The 17,923-nt window shown below is 44.3% G+C and overlaps 1 protein-coding gene across 1 annotated transcript in view; it reads right to left on the bottom strand.

Annotated features, from left to right (window-relative positions):
* Positions 1-15,942: 15,942 nt before the first annotated feature.
* The window catches only part of LOC126994437 (chondroitinase-AC-like), a 50,120-nt gene continuing 48,139 nt past the window's right edge, over positions 15,943-17,923 (bottom strand). The window contains exon 9 of the mRNA XM_050853757.1: positions 15,943-16,516. Within this exon, the coding sequence (XP_050709714.1) occupies positions 16,250-16,516 (267 nt within the window). The 3' untranslated portion in view covers positions 15,943-16,249. The remainder of the gene's footprint in view (positions 16,517-17,923) is intronic.

The raw sequence follows: 17,923 nt of genomic DNA on the forward strand, positions 1-17,923 counted from the left end.
CTCGTTAACTCTTGCATAAGGGCTTTGGACAGTATAGGGATGAGCATGAGTAGAAAGTCGTGTGCGGCGGGGCCGCATAAAGGGGGAAGGCATGCAGTTAGCAAGTTCAGAAGAGCAGTCAGCGTGAAAATATCGATAGAAGATAGAAAGGGAGGCATCATGGCGGCGGAATTTGAGAGGTAGAAGGCTATCAGTAAGAGGAGGAGAGATGATGAGACGCAGAGCCTCAGACTCCACTGTGTCCAAAAGAGCTGTATGATTGGAGCCCCCCACACGTGAGATGCATACTCCATGCGAGGGTGGGAAGGTAATGGTGGGCTTAGCGACGGAACATGTACAGCGAGACCCAACTAAATGAAGGCGAAGATGATAAAGAGATGGAGAGGTAATATGATGAATGATAAGCAAGACGGAAAGGTAATGGCGGGTGCAGCGACAAAACATGTACTGGTACTGGACGTGATTTAATGAAGGCGGGAGTAGATGATAAAGTTTAATAAGATGGGAAGATGGTAATAGATGCGGCAACATGATAATAACTGCAGGAAGTGACTCGGAGAAGGAGGAGCAGATGGTAATGGCTGATAAGATGGATAAATAACAGTAGACGCGTCAACATAGCATGTACTGCAGGGTGTGACTCAGAGGAAAGGGAGTAGCTGATAACGCTGAATAGGATAGAAAGATAATAAAAGGGGCGGGGAATGTAACTAAAAGATGGTAAAGTAAGTAATTGATGAAAGTTAGTAAGATGGAAGCATAATAGTCGATGCCGCGACAGAACGCGACTTAGTGTTTTCTTCTTACAATAAGGTAAAGAAAATTAAACAAAAATAAAAGTCTTGACATAGAAATATCACGGTCGTCACTCTGTTGCCTCGCCTCGTCCAGACTGGCGGGACAGCTCGGCAAGGAGTCACTGGGCGGCGCCTGTAGCGGGGACGTTAGGCGGCCGATTAGTGTTGAGGTTTAGGGGCCACGGCGCCGCGGGCCGAGGCGTTACCTGCCGGTTTTGATTCACCGGACTCAATTACCTGGCATTCCTTACCTGCCCAACGTGTCTCATTTACCTTTTTTATTTATCTTATATTTCGAACTGTCCTACCTGTCATTCACCTGTCATATTACCTTTCCTTTACCTGACTTTTCTTAACTGCCCAACGTGTCTTGCCTCATTCACCCGCCTTATTTACCTTTTCCAACGTGCCTCTCTTCCCTATGCTTACCTGTCTCATTAACCTGCCTCATCACCTGTCCTTTTCTAACTATCTTATCTGCCTGTCTCCCCTCTCTTGTCCCACCTGCCCGATTACTTACCCTACGTAGCTGCCCTGCCTGTCTCCTTCACCAATCTTATTACCTGCTCTTTTCTAATTACCTTACCTGTTTTCACATGTATAATTTACCTGGTCTAGTGCCTCAGCTACGTGGAAGGGTTGAAAACTTGCCTGCCTAACATGTTCTTATTACCGGTTTTCTTTCTGTTCAACCTCGATCGACCTTGTGTTCTAATTACCAGTCAGAGCCGAAAGTCAAGCCTTCCTAACGTAACTAAACTTAAAAATGCGAACTTAACTTGTGTTCGGTAGAAGTAGGAAGTCATCAGCAGGAATATATTATAAACAAATACATCATGGCCTCATCATTTTTTTTTATATCAAAGGATGCGGCTAAAGGGTAACAAAAAGAGTACAAAAAGAAGCCCGCTGCTCGCCACTCCCACAAATGTAAAAAGTAAAGAGTAGCCAAAAGAGAGGTCAATTTCGGGTGGAGAGGTGTCTTGTACACTCTTTTTGAAGGAGGTCAAGTCATAGGCAGGAGGAAATACAGACGAAGGAAGACTGTTCCAGAGTTTACCAGTGAAGGAGTTGAAAGAATGGAGATGCTGGTTAACTCTTGCATAAGGGGTTTGAACAGTATAGGGATGAGCATGAGTAAAAAGTTGTATGCAACGGGGCAGCGGGAGGGGGGGAGGCATGCAGTTAGCAAGTTCAGAAGAGCAGTCAGCATGAAAATATCGATAGAAGATAGAAAGAGAAGCAACATGGCGGCAGAATTTAAGAGGTAGAAGGCTGTCAGTAAGAGGAGGAGAACTGATGAGACGAAGAGCCTTTGACTCCACCCTGTCCAGAACAGCTGTGTGAGTGGAGCCCCCCTACACGTGAGATGCATACTCCATACGAGGGCGGACAAGGCCCCTGTATAAGGGTAGCAACTGTGCGGAGGAGAGAAGAACTGGCGGAGGCGATACAGAACGCCCAAACTCGAGGAAGCTGATTTAGCAAGAGGAGATGTGAACTTTCCAGTTGAGATTTTGAGCTAAGGATAGACCAAGGATTTTTTTTTTTTTTTACAACTAAGGAGACAGTTTAAGGACGTAAAGAAAAAAAGAAAAAAAGCCCGCTACTCACTGCTCCTGAATAGAGGTCAGAGGAGTGTCCAAAGGAGAGGTCAATTTCGGGAGGAGAGGTGTCCTGATACCCTCCTCTTGAAAAAGTTCAAGTCGTAGGCAGGAGGAAATACAGATGAAGGAAGATTGTTCCAGAGTTTACGAGCGTGAGGGATGAAAGAGTGAAGATGCTGGTTGATTCTTGCATAAGGAGTTTGGACAGTATAGGGATGAGCATGAGTAGAAAGTCGTGTGCAGCGGGGCCGCGGGAGGGTGGGAGGCATGCAGTTAGCAAGTTCAGAAGAGCAGTCAGCATGGAAATATCGATAGAAGATAGAAAGAGAGGCAACATGGCTGCGGAATTTAAGAAGTAGAAGACCATCAGTATGAGGAGGAGAGTTGATGAGACGAAGAACCTTTGACTCCACTCTGCCAAGGAGAACTTTGTGAGTGGACCCCCCCAACACACATGAGATGCATACTCCATACGAGGGCGGACAAGGCTCCTGTAAATGGATAGCAACTGTGCTGGGGAGAAGAACTGGCGGAGACGGTACAGAACGCCCAGCCTCGAGGAAGCTGATTTAGTAAGAGATGAGATATGAAGTTTCCAGTTGAGATTTTGAGTAAAGGATAGACCGAGAATGTTTAGTGTTGAAGAAGGTGATAGCTGAGTGTTGTCTAAGAATAGTGGATAGTTGTTTGGAAGATTGTGTCGAGTGGATAGGTGGATAGACTGTGTTTTTGAGGCGTTGAAGGACATCAGGTTCCTCTTGCCCCAATCGTAAATAATAGTAAGGTCTGAGGCTAAGCGTTCTGTTGCCTCCAGCCTTGAATCGTTAAGTTCCTGTGGAGTGGGTCTTCTATTAAAAGAAGTTGAGTAATGCAGAGTGGAGTTATCGGCGTAAGAATGGATAGGACATTCCGTTTTCGAAAGAAGATCATCAATGAACAACAGAAAGAGAGTGGGAGATAGGACAGAACCCTGTGGGACACCACTGTTAATAGGTTTAGGGAAAGAACAGTGACCGTCCACCATAGCAGAAATAGAACGGTCAGAAAGGAAACTGGAGATAAAGATAAAGAGAGAAAAAATAGAAACCGTAGGAGGGTAGTTTGGAAATCAAAGATCTGTGCCAGACCCTATCAACAGCTTTTGATCTGTCCAGCGCAATGGCAAAGGTTTCACCGAAACGGCTAAGAGAAGATGACCAAGAGTCAGTTAGGAAGGCAAGGAGATCATCAGTAGAACGCCCCTTGCGGAACCCATACTGGCGATCAGATAGAAGGTTAGAAGTGGAAAGGTGCTTTTGAGTCTTCTGGTTAAGGATTGATTCAAAAGCTTTAGATATACATAAAAGTAAAGCTATAGGGCGGAAGTTTGAGGGATTGGAGCGGTCACCCTTCTTAGACATAGGTTGTACAAAGGCATACTTCCAGCAGGAAGGAAAGATAGATGTTGATAGGCAGAGACGAAAGAGTTTGACCAGGCAGGGTGTCAGCACAGAAGTACAGTTTTTAAGGACAATAGGAGGCACTCCATCAGGTCCATAAGCCTTCTGAGAGTTGAGGCCAGAGAGGGCATAGAAAACATCATTAGGAAGAATCAGAATAACAGGCATAAAGGAGTCAGAGGGGGATGAGTAGGAGGAATATGCCCAAAATCGTCCAAGGTGGAGTTCTTACAGAAAGTTTGAGCGAAGAGTTCAGCCTTAGAGACAGATGAGACGGCAGTGCTGCCGTCAGGGTTAAGGAGAGGAAGGAAAGAGGAAGAAGTGAAATTGGAGATGTTTTTGGCTAGATGCCAGAAGTCACGGGAATAATTAGAAGAAGAAAGGTGTTAACATTTTCTATTTATAAAAGAAGTTTTGGTAAGTCGGAGAATAGATTTGGCCCGATTCCGGGCTGATATGTACAGATCAAAGTTAGTGGGAGTTCGAAGGCTCTGGAACCTTTTGTGAGCTGCCTCTCTATCTTTAATAGCACGAGAACAAGCATGATTAAACCAAGGCTTTTTAGCATGAGGAGTAGAGAAAGTACGTGGAATGTGATGAGCTGGGCACACACAGAAGGGTCTCTCTCCTGGAAGAAGTAATCATTCCACGGGAAATTGGAAAAGTACATCCTCAGGTCGTCCCACCGAGCTGAAGCAAAATGCCAGAAGCATCGCCTCCTCGGTGGGTCCAGAGGATGTACAGGAACGATAGGACAGGATACATAAATAAGTTTATGATCGGAGGAGCCCAACGGAGAGAACAGTTTGACAGAGTAAGCAGAAGGATTAGAGGTAAGGAAGAGGTCCAGAATTTTGGGCGTGTCTCCAAGACGTTCGGGAATACGAGTAGGGTGCTGAACCAACTGCTCCAGGTCGTTCAGGAGAGCAAAGTTGTAGGCTTGTTCACCAGGCTGGTCAGTGAAAAAGGATAAAAGCTAAAGCTGGTGGTGAACATTGAAATCTCCCAAGATGGAGATTTCAGCGAAGGGAGAGTGGGTCAAGATGCGCTCCACTTTAGAGTTCAAATAGTCAAAGAGTTTTACATAGTTAGTAGAGTTAGGTGAGAGATAAACAGCACAAATGTATTTAGTAATAGAATGACAATGAAGTCTTAGCCATATGGTGGAAAATTCAGAAGAGTCAAGGTCGTGGGCACGAGAGCAAGTGATGTCGTTGCGCACATAGGCGCAACATCCAGCTTTGGATTGCAATTTAGGATAAAGATAGTAGGAGGGAACAGAGTAGAGGTTGCTGTCAGTAGCCTCAGAAACCTGTGTTTCGGTGAGGAAAAGAAGATGAGGTTTAGAGGAGGAGAGATGGTGTTCCACTGAATGAAAATTAGAACGGAGACCGCGAAGGGAGTCCTCCCTGGAGAAATTTATGGGTCCCCTCCCAGGCGGGGACTCCGAGGCAGTTATTTATATATATATATATATATATATATATATATATATATATATATATATAGAGAGAGAGAGAGAGAGAGAGAGAGAGAGAGAGAGAGAGAGAGAGAGAGAGAGAGAGAGAGAGAGAGAGAGAGAGAGAGAGAGAGAGAGAGAGAGAGAGAGAGAGACTTGGTGGTCTGTCCTTAAACCTAAGTGATTTTACATTAATCAGAAGACTCCAAAACGTTGCATTTCTACTCTAGTTGATATTAAGTTGAAGGAAGTGACGGTCGAGCTTGTTTTTGAAGGAGTCAATCATGTTACACTGGACCACTGATAGTGGAAGCTTATTCCATTCTCGCACTACAACGGTGGTGAAGAAAAATTTGGTGCAGTCTGAATTTACTTGTCTACATCTGAGTTTTACGCCATTGTTCCTCGTGCGCAGAGTGTCATCGATCATAAACAATGTTGATCTGTCTACATTCGTGAAACCATTAAGTATTTTAAAACATTCGATCAGTTTTCCTCGGAGGCGACGTTTCTCAAGAGAGAACATGTTAAGGGTAGAAAGCCTTTCTTCGTAGGATTTGTTGCGCAAGGAAGGGAGCATTTTCGTTGCCCGACGCTGAACACCTTCTAATTTAGCAATATCCTTTGCATGGTGGGGGACCAAAACTGTACCGCATATTCCAAGTGGGGTCTGACTAAACTGTTGTAGAGCGGGAGTATTACATCTTTATTCTTGAATACAAAGTTTCTTTTAATGAAGCCCAACATTCTGTTCGCTTTATTTGCTGCATCGATGCATTGCTGTGAGAATTTGAGGTTTGACGCGATTTTGACCCCCAAGTCTTTGACGCATTGAACGCTTTTGAGTTTAACGCCGTGCATTTCGTATTCGAACTTCTTATTCCTCGTTCCAACTTGAAGGACCTGGCACTTTTCTACGTTAAAGGGCATCTCCCATCTATCCGACCAAGCTGAAATTTTGTGCAAATCCTCTTGGAGGCTTTGCCTGTCTTCGTCAGTGAGAACCGAGTTACCAATCTTTGTGTCGTCTGCAAATTTACTAATGCAGTTATTGAGTCCAACATCCACGTCGTTGATGTAAATAATGAAGAGCACTGGGCCAAGGACCGAGCCCTGAGGGACGCCACTAGTGACAGGCGCCCACTCTGAGTTAAATCCGTCAATCACTACTCTTTGTTGTCTGTTGCTCAACCAATTCGCGATCCATTGGTTTACTTGACCGTCAATACCTATTTGCTTTAATTTGTAAAGTAATTTATGATGCGGGACTTTATCAAACGCTTTCTGGAAATCAAGAGAGAGAGAGAGAGAGAGAGAGAGAGAGAGAGAGAGAGAGAGAGAGAGAGAGAGAGAGAGAGAGAGAGAGAGAGAGAGAGAGAGAGAGAGAGAGAGAGAGAGAGAGAGAGAGAGATACACATGGGATATATGAAATGGAATGTGAAAAACATAAACAATATATATTGTGATCTGTACACAAAATTACAATACAATGTGATGATACTGTTCTTGACAACAGGATTTCTTCATGTGTCTGTATTAAACCCCATTATTTTTTAAATTTCTTCCAAATAAGGCAACCCTACCAACTTGCCCCCTTTGAATTTGTCCATCTGTGACAGAAGTCTTTTGTTTACGGTCTGATATTTTTTCTTTGTATTGGGGGCACTCCTGCCGACAATGTTGTGTTCCGTCTTGATGGTTAGCTTGTGTTGTTCCTTTTGGTATTTTTCTGCAAGAACTGGCACTTCAGGGTGGTTGGGGATTGATTTAGCAAAGCCATACGAGCACACAAGGGCGGCTTCAAGTTGATCGTCGGACAACATATTTTCATTCAGAGTCGAAAGCATGAGCAGCAGATCTACTGGAAGTGCTGCACTGGGACCTGCAAATCAAGAGCTAGCACCATTGGCGGACAACTGTGCAAGATGCCCAACCCAGCCCATAACCACCACCCTAATCCTGGGCAAACGGTAGTGGAGGTTATACTGACAACCATGAAGGAGCGTGCAGCTACCACGGCAGAGCCTATTAGTCACATTGTGGACAGCTGTTTTTCCCAAATTCAAGTTGAATGGGCTCATCTCATACCAAGTGTAGACTCATTAAAAAGGACACTTCGACGACAACGACAGCTGGCAGGTGTAAGGGAACTAGGGCCCTTTAAAATGACAGTTTCTGGAGACACCTTCCTGCGATGTGAAGAGGACGGAATGCTGATCTTTGCCTCGGTTCCTGGCACAGTCGCAGCACTGGTTCGGTGACGGGACCTTCAAGGTGACTCCACAGGGCTTCACGCAACAATATAGTCTCCTCGCCCTTACGGGGTAAAGCGTAGCCTATCCAGATATTTTGTATATTTATCTTTGGGTTCATTCATACACACACTGGTAATATTTCTGTGGTGTCTGATTCACTTGTTTGAGTGAAATTCTATTGTGAAAAACTGTCACAAATTCGTGTCACTAGTAAAAATGAAACTAGTAATGAAAGTTTTGCCACCATGAAATATACACAAATAGATAAATATGAAAGCTCACGAAGTCACAATAAGTGACATCACCTGCTTTGCGCAGTAAAAGTATGCTATTTGTGGTATCTGACACCCGCAAAATGGCGTACAGGCTGGCTCGGGCCTGCGGGCTACAGCCTCAACGTTGCCAGATTGTCATACTCAGCCGATTATATTTCCCGGCTTCCTACCCCTAAACTGTCTTCTGGGCTCCAATAACGAAACTAATTTATAGTTATCGTTATAAGAGTTAGATCCTGATGTTTCTTGGCAATAGTTAGGCGTCAGAAACCGGTAAATACTGTGCTCTGAGTACGATGACCTGGCAACGGTGGCTAAACGTATTTTCATATTATTGTTCTCTTGTTTGTTAAATGTTCTATTCAAGAAAAAGAATACCCATAATTTTAGTTAGTTTTTGGTTATAAGGATACTTTACGAAATACAATTATAACACTACCTTCTACTAGTTAGGAAACGTACTGAATCCTGGATCGGCTACGGAATGTCAGGTGCGCCTATTCGGGGTGCCTCGCACCTGCTCTCCATCCGCCAAATAGGGCGGAGCAGCATTCCACGGGTTAAAGGTCCAATTACACTTCTGATCGCCTTCATATTGTTTATATAGCTGAAGAAGGATTTCGAACTAATTTTACATTTGGCTGCAATGTTTTCTTCATATCTACACTTAACCTGACATGCTAATCTTTTTACTCGCCGCCTGACTTCATGATAAAGTCTAATATTTTCGGGCGTGCTTTATTCTTTCTTTTGCTTATAAAACAATTTTCTCTCCCTAACCGAGTGTTTAATTTTGGTATTAAACCAAGGTAGGCTTTTATTAGTGTTACTTCGCTTTTCGCACAATGGGACAAATGTGTTCTGCTGAGTGAGTAAATGATTTTTAAAGTTTAGCCAGGCTTCCTGTACGTTGCCATCATCTGTTAGTTTTTGTCGGATTTCTACGAAATTAGCTCTTTTGAAATTGGGCACCTTCACTTTATTTTCAGTCACTGTTGTTTGAGCTCTAATGTCGACGCGCACTAATTTATGATCACAAGAACCGAGGTGTTTTCCTACCATGACATTACTGACTAGGATCTCTTGGGTGGCTATAACAAGGGCTAGCATGTTATTTTGTCGAGTTGGTTCAGTAACCATTTGGCTTGGGTAATTTTCTTCTAAAAATTCGATCATTCTATGTGACTCGCCTTCTGTACCCGACTGTGTCGCCCAGTCGATATGGGGGAGATTAAAGTCTAATATCAGCGAGTCGATAAGTGACTGCCTTAAAACGTTGTACATTTCAACATGTTCGAGTGATTGATCCGGAGGCCTGAAGGTGACAGATATATTTAAATTGATTTTTACAATGTTTACTCGCATGTACAAATGTTCAACGTTACTGTCTCTTGGTGTTCTGTCAGTGGGTTGCAAATAGCTTTTGACGTAAAGGGCGACGCCGCCACCTCTACGGTTAACGCGATCTTTGTTAAAGAGTCTGTTGCCATCTATGTTGTATTCTGAACTTAAATCAATATTTGTGGTATCGATGAATGTTTCGGTTATAGCAATTATGTCAAAATTTTCTGATGAAGCAAAACATCTCAATTAATCAAACTTGTTTCTTATGCTTCGCGCATTGAAACTTAAGTATTTTATATTATCTTGAGGTTTAGTAATAGAGGTGGTATTACTTGCGGGTTCAGTTTCGCGTTTGTTGTAATGCATGCCGTCTATTTGCACGGGCGAGGTGGAGGGACGTGGCCGAGAGCACTTTTTTGTTCGGGTGTCACGTACAGCGTCGTTAAAGAGCCTTCCGGATCTGGCTGCCCCAATGGGTGACAGGTGTATTCTCTCCCTATGGAAGAGCTCACCCTGCCCGTAGAAATTGTCCCAGGAGTTAAAGAACTCGAGGTGAAGTTCCCCGCAAAGTCTGTAAGCGGCTGTTGAGGCTGAACGCCTTGCTGAAGATGTTGCTTGCCGCCCACTTCCGTGGCAGAATTCCTGAAATCATAATGTTAGAGGAATAAGACTTGTACTGCTGGATAAGCCTATTGTACTTGTCCAGCAGTTCATCAGATCGGGTCGTGGTGACGTCGTTCGTACCTGTGTGGAGAAAAAAGAGAGTGAATAGAAGCCTCAGCGGAGAACTCGTCCAGGGTAGATGTGATGTCGTCAACTCCTGCTCCGGGATAATAATAGTTACGCCTACGACGGGGGACTCTTCCACAGAATTCAACCACCTGATGGCGAATCATAGAGTCCCCAACCAAGAAATTGCTCTGCTCCTCGTCCTCCTCTTCCAGTATGGCAAATCTGTTGAAACAATGAGTAGGGTAAATGACTCTGGGGGCGGGTCTGGCTCCTCCTCTCAGGGGACTGAAGCCTGCAGTGTAAGGTGAAGCTCTTCCATTCACCTGTGGTGAGACATCTTCGGTTGACGGCGGGGCTTGGAGAGCAGGCGCGGCGGGTGATAGGGCGTCATTGGCAGCAGGTGCGACGATGTCGGCGTGGATAAAATCCTGCAAAGTTTCGACAGTACGTGTTAATTCAGTGATCTTCTGGCCAGCTGTCAGCCTCTCATCTTGTTCAAGGAGTCTGGTTTCCATCTGCTGTCTCAACAGGCAGATCTTGCAAACGGACGAGCGTCCTGTGAAGAAATGGCATGAGAAGTTCCCAGTGCATGATGGACACTTCTTTAGCTCCATCTGGGTAAGCAAAAGGGAGCAAGTGAGAGATTAGTATTTAACATTGGGTTAGGCAAAGGGGTCGCGCACGAGAGAGAGAGAGAGAGAGAGAGAGAGAGAGAGAGAGAGAGAGAGAGAGAGAGAGAGAGAGAGAGAGAGAGAGAGAGAGAGAGATTTACATAGATTTACATAGAAAATCAGACCACACAGACTCCATGGTCCAGACTAGGTGGTCTGTCCTTAAATCTAAGTGATTCTACATTAATCAGAAGGCTCCAAAACTATGCATTTCAACTCTAGTTGATATTAGGTTGATGAAAGTGACGGTCGAGCTTGTTTTTGAAGGAGTCAATCGTGTTACACTGGATCACTGACGGTGGGAGCTTATTCCATTCTCGCACTACAATGTTGGTGAAGAAAAAAATGGTGCAGTCTGAATTTACTTGTCTACACTTGAGTTTTACGCCATTGTTCCTCGTACGCAAAGTGTCATCGATCATAAACAATGCTGATCTGTCTATATTCGTGAAACCATTAAGTATTTTAAAACATTCGATCAGTTTTCCTCGGAGGCGACGTTTCTCAAGAGAGAACATGTTAAGGGTGGAAAGCCTTTCTTCGTAAGATTTGTTGCGCAAGGAAGGGATCATTTTTGTTGCCCGACGCTGAACACCTTCTAATTTAGCAATGTCCTTTGCATGGTGGGGAGACCAAAACTGTACCGCATATTCCAAGTGGGGTCTGACTAAACTATTGTAGAGCGGAAGTATTACATCTTTATTCTTGAATAAAAAGTTTATTTTAATGAAGCCCAACATTCTGTTCGCTTTATTTGCTGCATCGATGCATTGATGTGAGAATTTGAGGTTTGACACGATTTTAATCCCCAGGTCCTTAACGCATTGAACGCTTGTGAGTTTAACGCCGCGTATTTCGTAATCGAACTTCTTATTTTTTGTTCCAACTTGAAGGACCTAGCACTTGTCTACGTTAAAGGGCATCTCCCATTTATCCGACCAAGCTGAAATTTTGTGCAAATCCTCTTGGAGGCTTTGCCTGTCTTCGTCAGTGAGAACCGAGTTACCAATCTTTGTGTCGTCTGCAAATTTACTAATGCGATTATTGAGTCCAACATCCACATCGTTGATGTAAATAATGAAGAGCACTGGGCCAAGAACCAAGCCCTGAGGGATGCCACTAGTGACCGGCGCCCACTTTGAGTTAAATCCGTCAATCACAACTCTTTGTTGTCTGTTGCTCAACCAATTCGCGATCCATTGGTTTACTTGACCGTCAATGCCTATTTGCTTTAATTTATAAAGTTATTTATGATGTGGGACTTTATCAAACGCTTTCTGGAAATCAAGATAGACTACGTCCACTAATTTGGTTACGTCATAAATTGAGAAGAGATCGTTATAAAAAGTCAGTAGGTTTGACAGGCAGGATTTTTTGTTACGGAAGCCATGTTGTGAATCCCCAATTAATGAGTGGCTTTCGAGGTAACTCACAATTTTGTCTCTAATTATGCACTCGAGTAGCTTACCTACAATTGAAGTTAGACTAATGGGTCGGTAGTACCTGGTATTTTTTTGTCTCTTTTCTTAAAATTCGGTGTCACGTTAGCCTTTTTTCCAATCCGAAGGGACGATGCCTTGTCGCAAGGACATATTGAATACGGTAGTGAGGGAGGAGAGTATTTCGCGCTTTGTTTCTTTAAGCAGTATAGGATATACTTTGTCGGGTCCGTGACTTTTATTTGTTTTAAGTGAATGGAAAGCTTTAAGGACTTCATCGGTTGTTATTTCAAAATTAGGCAATGCATGCTCGAGATTTACAATAGTACTAGTGTTGGTGGTAGCGAGAGGAAGACTGTTAGTATTAAACACCGAGGAAAAGTAATTGTTTAAGAGGTTCGCAATGTGTTGGCTGTCAGTCACTGTTTGTTAAAGGTCCAATACCACTTTTGATCGCCTTTCTGTTGTTTATGTAACTGAAGAAAGATTTCGGATTATTTTTACAGTTGGCTGCAATATTCTCTTCATATCTACGCTTTGCCTGACCTACTAGTCTTTTTACTCGTCGCCTGGCATCATTATAAAGTCTAATGTTTTCGGGGGTGCTTTGTTCTTTCTTTAACCTGTAAAACAATTTTCTCTCAGAGGAGGGGAGGAAGGGAGGAAGAGAGGAAGGGAGAGAGCGAGAGAGATTAAGGGAGATTAAGGAGGAAGAGGGAGAGGGAGAAGGAAGGAGAGAGCGAAAGTGGAAGCGAGAGAGGGGGACCGAGAGAGAGGGAGCGAGAGAGAGGGGGGGAACTTGGAAGAGGTGGGCGCAAGGGAGAGGGGGCGCGAGTGAGAGGGAGGAGCGAAAGAGAGGAGCGCTAGAGAGAGAGAGAGGCAGGTGAGGGGGTAGTTATGAGATTAAATAGGTTTCAGGGGAATAGTCAGTTCAGGCCGCTCTCCACACCTGTGAGGAAGTGGTTACCTGGAATTTGGAAATATCTAATAAATAGGACGGATAGAGTGTAACACTGATGTTTTGTGTAGCCTATATGTGTATACATATGTTTTACAGAGCGCTACGTCGAGAAGGTAGATGCAGGGGAGAGGTAGTAAAATTAAGGGCAAAAACTTATCTTTTCAGAGAAGCACACTTCGATTGCACAGCTATCGGCAATCAGCTTATGGCACTCAGCACACAGCACACGGTACTGCAGAGAGCTCACAGACTTGGCGCACAGTACTCGACACAACAATCAGCACACAGACTCATCACACAGCACACGCCGCACAGATAGTACACAGACTCCACGTGCAGCACCGGGACTGCATTCAGCTCACAGCACACAGTACAGCAGTCGGCACTCAGCACACAGCAGGATCGTCAAATCGGCTGGCAAACAACAGTTTATAACAGGCGTCGAGTACTGAAGACGCCTTAAAGAGCGAAATTAAGTCCACGACGAAATGATAGCGGAAGCAAGTGAGGTCATGGGACGCAAAGCGCATGACCTATCGCTGAAAGGAGTGGGCAGCGATTGTAAAAGAAAAGTTTCTGCCCCCGTCGAGGATCGAACTCGAGTTCGATCCTCGACGTGTATGGCACGCCTAAACCACTCGGACACGGAGACGCCCTAAGGAGAGGGAGAGAGATAGATAGATAGATAGATAGAGAGAGAGAGAGAATGTTTACACACACACACACACACACACACACACACACGCGCGCAGACAGACAGACAGACAGACAGACAACCAGACAGACAGACATACAGTCAGACAGATACACACACACACACACACACACACACACAGATAGCGAGACGGCACCGCGTTCAGGAGGACGCGAGTTCAATCCCCGACCGGTGCCACCAAGCTGGGATTTTTCAGCCGCCGCCGAGTGGCTTGAAACTACCCACATGCTGTCCAGAAGACCACCTATCAACCCGGACCCTAGATTCTAGGATTAAAGATGAGCTCCGGGAGGGCAGCATGAGCCAATGCAAGATGGCGCCACTATAAAACACTCGCCTGCGCCAGAACGGGCAGGGCCGACCATCAGGCCCCACCGGGAAGAAGCCTTGGACCGACCATCAGGATCCACCGGGAAGAAGCCTACCGGGGCAATAGGACAAGACGTAAAAAAAAAAAAAAAAAAAAAAAAAAAATTATACATATATATATATATATATATATATATATATATATATATATATATATATATATATATATATATATATATATATATATATATATATATATATATATATATATATATAAATGCCGATGACTCTTCTCTGCATTACTCAATTTCTTTTGATAGAAGACGAACCCAACAGGAACTATATGATTCCAGGCTGGGGCCGCAGAACGCTCAACTTCAGACCTCACTATCATTTCCGATTGGGGCAAGAAGAACCTGGTGTTCTTCAACGTCAAAAACTCAATTTCTTCACCTATCAATTCGACATAATTTTCCAGACACCTATCCCCTATTTTTCGACAACACTCAGGTGTCACCTTCTACACTAAACATCCTCGGTCTATACCTAAATCAAAATCTCAACTGGAAGCTCTATATCTCTTCTCGCACTAAATCAGCTTCCTCGAGGTTGGGCGTTTTGTATCGTTTCCGCCAGTTCTTTTCCCCTTCACAGATGCTGTCCATATATAGGGGCCTTGTCCGCCCTCGTATGGAGTATGCATCACAAGTGTGTGTGTGTGTGGGGGGGGGGGGGGCCTCCACTCACACAGCTCTTTGTTATTTGAGAAATAGCCTTTAAAATTTGTAAAGCCCGTTCTCGGTAATCATTTCTTTCTCAATTTAAATTATTATTATATATGTTTTTGACGATCATGTAGTGATATTTCACCATTCGAGATATTTAAGTATTGCAATATATTATATTTAATGTGAGGTATTCATTGGGGTGATGTTGTCGGACACCTTGAATTTTCAGTTTTTGCGCCTTTACTGGGATATTGTTTTTACCTTACGTCTGAGGGTCATCAGAGTGTCGCTTCATTGAAAAGGGATTTATTTTTACCAGCAGTGGGTGCCTTCTCTTTAGTATATGACTATTTATTACCAAATTTCCGAGCTAAGGTAGTTCAGCCCCACCAGCAAGGAAAGTCTGTTGGCGGATGCATTCTTTATGGTGAAGAGGTGAGCTGGTGAGGTGTGCTGGTGAAGAGTGGTGTGTAGGTGTGCTGGTCGTTGGGGCGATGTGGGAAAGACGTGAGTGAGGCTGGTAGTTGGATATTCCCTGTATTTTTCTCTCCTCATTCTTTTCCATCTTTATTTCCCTTATATGGCAAAAACGCTGAACCTTGGTGTTCGTTTTGGGCATAACTGGATGACTGGTGATGTGAATATAACATCACAGCAGCGTCAGCCGAGCGTCAGGCGAACGGAAGGAGCAGAAGAGCTCAGATCCATCTTAATGACGATCAGGTGATCACTGGAGACTCACTTGGCTGGCTTCTCCTGTCATAAAGCTTCTTCAAGCCTAATTGCGACAAAAACAAAAAATAAAAACCCCGTATTTAATGTATGAAGGTCGATGTTGTGCCACATTCCATATTGGTTTTAAAATCCATATACCGAGCTGTCCATTTAAATTTCTGCCAATTCACGATAATTCAATTTGTCAGCGATATATTACTTAGGCAGTATGCTAGGATGGTTTTAGTTTGAAAGTATGCCGAAATTGAGAAATATATTTTTTCTTCTTAATACTTATTGATCTCAGTATTCTCTTTAATATGAATTATAAGGCTTATTACATTGCGTGTAAGTTGCCTATAATATTAACAATTGTCCTATCTTCATGTAGGTACATCAATAATACAAAGATGTATCTGAATATAAACTAAATTTAATGAAATTAGTATTATATTACTTTTACTTAAGCGTATCAAAAGGAAATATAAAACAGACTATCATGAGATACTATTATATTTTGTCCCTCGTTGCTTCTGACATATTTAAGCAAAGATATAACATTAAATAAAACAATAGTGGAAGTTTTTTCAGTACTATTGTTGCATTCTCATAATTTTCCCGCTTTTTAAGATTCTATACCACGTTGCGTGCAATGCGACGGTGTTTCAAAAAGGCGAGATTATTGTGTACATGATCTTTGTTGTGGTGGTGGCAGTACACGGTACCATGGCTAGCTGAGGGCAAAGTGGTAGATCCTGAATAATGATTGTGGTACTGTGGTACTTTTATGCTGCTTTCATTATATTACACCATCACAACAAAGGTCATGCTGGAGCCACGCCTGGGGAACATGGGGAGCTCCACCAACTGCTGAATCTGACTCTCTCCGCGCGTCACCGTCACAGTGAGAGTTTTGTACTTCTGCTGGGGATCTGCCACTGTGACACTGATCTCAGAGCTGCCGATGGTAAGGAGGGCGAGGCAGGGCAGATCCACGGAGAGAGTCACGAGTTCCGCACCGCCACACGCAGCGGTCACATCCCCTGCCTCAAACAGCGCGGCACCCAGGGTCTGTTGATAGACATGGAAAACTGAGATCAAAGTAAACGGAAGTGACCCATTGTCCAGTATAAAATAATGCACGTGTGCCACCGCGATGATTCGTTCATGTGTGTGTGTGTGTGTGTGTGTGTGTGTGTGTGTGAGAGAGAGAGAGAGAGAGAGAGAGAGAGAGAGAGAGAGAGAGAGAGAGAGAGAGAGTGGGGGGGGGGGGTCGCACGTACATGTATGTGTGTGTGTGTGTGTGTGTAATGATTTAATAATAACATATGAGTAGGCGGTGGCTGAGTGGTAGCGTGCGGGCTCCACATTCACCGCGTGATGGATGACACGGGTTCAAATCCCCACGCTACCACCTGGGATTTTTCAGTCACCGCCGAGTGGCCTAAGATTACCCACATGCTGTCCTGAAGACCACCCATCAACTCGGACTCTAGAGGAAACAGTCCAAGTGAATCAAGAAGGAGTTCCGGGGGGCAGCATGAGCCAAGAAAAGATGGCGCCACTATAAAACATTTGCCTGCGCCATGACGGGCTGGGCCCGACTACCATCCAGGCCCTTTAAGAAAGCCTACACTTAAAAAAAACAAAACAATGACAATAATAGCCGATAGCTGAGTGGTTGGCGTGCGGGCCCCGCATTTGCCGCGTTCTGAACGACGCGGGGTCGAATCCGCCGCTACCACCTAGGATTATTCAGTCTCCGCCGAGTGGCCAATGACTACCCACATGCTGTCCTGAAGACCACCCATCAACACGGACTCTAAAGGAAACCGTCCAAGTGAATCAAGGACGAGCTCAGGGGGTCAGCATGAGCCAGGTAAACATGGCGCTTTTATAAACACCTACTTCCGCCACAACGGGTTGGGGCCGACCACCAGACCCCTCAAGAAAGCCTACCGGCGCAATAGGCCAGCACGTAAAAAAAAAAAAAAAGGTTTATTCACTGCTTACAGTTTACATAAAAAAAAAACCCGGTGGAATACAATACACTGCATGAGCTGTGATGAGCATATAGAGTCGGTCTGTCGCCACGCTGATACGAGACGCCTTAAATTGGCTCCTCCATTTTCGGAGAGAGCAGTCTCTCTGACGGTCCCCCTAATAACCCGTGCCCATGAAGATATGGACAAATATTCAATAACAATAACAACGGCACAGTTCCCCACGGGCAGATGACTCAAAGCGAGAGATCAAGACGGGTGTTGGCCAAGGTACTCAGGGGCCGTGGCGACTCCTGGGTAATTTTTTACTGAGTCGTTGTGAACTGTGTATAGTATTAGTGTATATTATAACTATAACTTTAATAACGTTCTAAATAAGCATAGGTAGAGAGGGGCATGCCAAATTTTGCTCGAGCTCTCAACCACTCCTTTGGAATTGCTGTATCACCGGTAATAAATTTCTTTCTTGACTATC

Source organism: Eriocheir sinensis, unplaced genomic scaffold (genome assembly GCF_024679095.1).
Source record: "Eriocheir sinensis breed Jianghai 21 unplaced genomic scaffold, ASM2467909v1 Scaffold798, whole genome shotgun sequence".
Taxonomy (NCBI): Eukaryota; Metazoa; Arthropoda; class Malacostraca; order Decapoda; family Varunidae; genus Eriocheir; species Eriocheir sinensis.